Below are 2,500 nucleotides of genomic sequence, written 5' to 3'. Positions count from 1 at the left end.
ACACAAAGTATCCAACCCAACATATAAGGGATCTGAGCATCGTAACCCTCTGTCTATCAACCAAACGCCAAAAAAAAAACACTAAATCCTTTAAAAACACAGCCAACACCTTTTAAAAGAATTCAACCCCCTTTATACCACAAACACAAAGGATCCAACCCAATATATAAGGAATCTGAGAATTGTAACCCTCAGTCTATCAACCAAACACCAAAAAATAACACTAAATCCTTTAAAAACACAGCCAACACCTTTTAAAAGAATCCAATCCCCTTTATACCACAAACACAAAGGATCCAACCTCATATATAAGGAATCTGAGCATTGTAACCCTCAGTCTATCAACCAAAAGCCAAAAAATAACACTATAATCCTTTAAAAACACAGCCAACACCTTTTAAAAGAATCCAACTCCCTTTATACCACAAACATAAAGGATCCAACCCCATATATAAGGGATCTGAGCATCGTAACCCTCAGTCAATCAACCAAACGCCTAAAAAAAACACTAAATCCTTTAAAAACACAGCCAACACCTTTTAAAAGAATCCAACCCCTTTATACCACAAACATAAAGGATCCAACCCCATATATAAGGGATCTGAGCATCGTAACCCTCAGTCTATCAACCAAACGCCAAAAAATAACACTAAATCCTTTAAAAACACAGCCAACACCATTTAAAATAATCCAACCCCTTTATACCACAAACACAAAGGATCCAACCCCATATATAAGGGATCTGAGCATCGTAACCCTCTGTCAAACAACCAAACCCACTCTCTCTCTCTCTCTGCAGCTCAAACCCAACTGTGGCAGTGACCGTGCGTTTGTCTGGTCGGTTGTTGCTGACTTTGCTGACGAGATGCCAAAGCAAGAGCTCTTCGCCGCACGATTCGCTAATGCTGACAGTACGTTTGTGTTTGGGGGTGTTTGGGGTGTTTGGAGTCTTTTGGGGGTGTTTTGAGTGTGTTTGGGGGTGTTTGAGTGTGTTTGGGGGTGTTTTGAATGTGTTTGGGGGTGTTTTGAGTGTGTTTGGGGGTGTTTGGAGTCTTGGAGGTGTTTTGAGTGTGTTTGGGGTGTTTTGAGTGTGTTTGGAGTGTGTTTGGGGTGTTTGTGTCTTTGGGGTATTTTGAGTGTTTGGGGGTGTTTGGAGTGTGTTTGGGGTGTTTGGAGTGTGTTGAGTGTTTGAGTCTTTGAGTGTGTTTGGGGTGTTTTGAGTTCTTTGGAGGTGTTTGGGAATGTTTTGAGTGTGATTTGGGGTGTTTTGAAAGTGTTTGGAGGTGTTTTTAGTCTTTTGGAGGTGTTTGGGAGTGTTTTGAGTGTGATTTGGGGTGTTTTGAAAGTGTTTGGAGGTGTTTGAGTATTTTGGAGGTGTTTGGGAGTGTTTTGAGTGTCTTTGGGGTGTTTTGAGTCTTTTGGAGGTGTTTGGGGTGTTTTGAGTTTCGGAGGTGTTTTGGGGTGGTTTGAGTGTGTTTGGGGGGTGTTTTGAGGTTGTTTGAGGTGTTCTGGGATGTTTTCAGTGTTTTAAGGGGGTGTTTTGAGTGTGTTCAGGGGTATTTTAAGTGGATTTGGTTGTTCAGGGATGTTTGAGTGTGTTTTGGGATGTTTTGAGTGCGTTTGACTGTGTTTTGAAATGTTTTGAGTGTTTTGGGGGTGTTTTGAGTGTTTTGGGGTGTTTTAGGTGTGTTTGGGTGTGTTCAGGGATGTTTGAGTGTTTTGGGGTGTTTTTAGTGTGTTGAGTGTGTTTTGGGATGTTTTGAGTGCGTTTGACTGTGTTTTGGGTGTTTTGGAATATTTTGAGTGTGTTTGGAGATGTTTTGGGGTGTTTTAGGTGTGTTTTGGGATGTTTGAGAGTGTTTTGTGTGTGTTTAAGTGTGTTTTAGTGTTTTGGGGCATTTTGAGTGTGTTGGTGTTTTGAATGCGTTTGGGGGTATTTTGAGTGTGTTTTGGGGTATTTTAAGTGTGTTTGGGGGTGTTTGGAGTGTTTTTAGGGGTGTTTGTGGATGGTTTGAGTGTGTTTGGGATGTTTTGAGTGTGTTTGGGTGTGTTGGGATATTTTGAGTGTGTTTGGGGATGTTTGGTTGTATTTTGGAATGTCAGTGTTAGGGTGTGTTTGAGTGTTTGGGGGTGTTTTGAGTGTTTCTTGGTGTTTGAGTAGGTTTGGCTGTGTTTTGAGTGTTTGCGGGTATTTGAGTGTGTTTGGGTGTTTGGGAGTGTTTTGGGTTGTTTTGAGTGTGTATGGGTGTTTTGAGTGTGTTGAGTGTTTGGGAATGCTTGCAGATGTTTTGAGTATGTTTGGGGTGTGTTGGGATGTTTTGAGTGCGTTTGGGGGTGTTTTGGGATGTTTTGAGTGCGTTTGGGGGTGTTTTGAGTGTGTATGGGTGTTTTGGGATGTTTTAAGTGTGTTTTAGTGTGTTTGGGTATGTCTTGAGTGTGTTTTCTTGGTGTTTTGGTGTGTTTGGGTGTATTTTAAGTGTTTGGAGGTGTTTTGAGTGTG

General features: G+C 41.5%; 1 protein-coding gene across 1 annotated transcript in view; it reads left to right on the top strand.

The window, feature by feature from the left end:
- Window positions 1–2,500, top strand: part of LOC123505377 (ran-specific GTPase-activating protein-like) — a 7,766-nt gene that overhangs the window by 3,791 nt on the left and 1,475 nt on the right. Inside the window, exon 5 of the mRNA XM_045256599.1 lies at window positions 800–911. Within this exon, the coding sequence (XP_045112534.1) occupies window positions 800–911 (112 nt within the window). The remainder of the gene's footprint in view (window positions 1–799; window positions 912–2,500) is intronic.

The sequence above is a fragment of the Portunus trituberculatus genome, chromosome 2, assembly GCF_017591435.1.
Source record: "Portunus trituberculatus isolate SZX2019 chromosome 2, ASM1759143v1, whole genome shotgun sequence".
Classification (NCBI taxonomy): Eukaryota; Metazoa; Arthropoda; class Malacostraca; order Decapoda; family Portunidae; genus Portunus; species Portunus trituberculatus.
The sequence above is the reverse complement of the archived record's forward strand: the minus strand, read 5'-3'. Positions and strand labels throughout refer to the sequence as shown.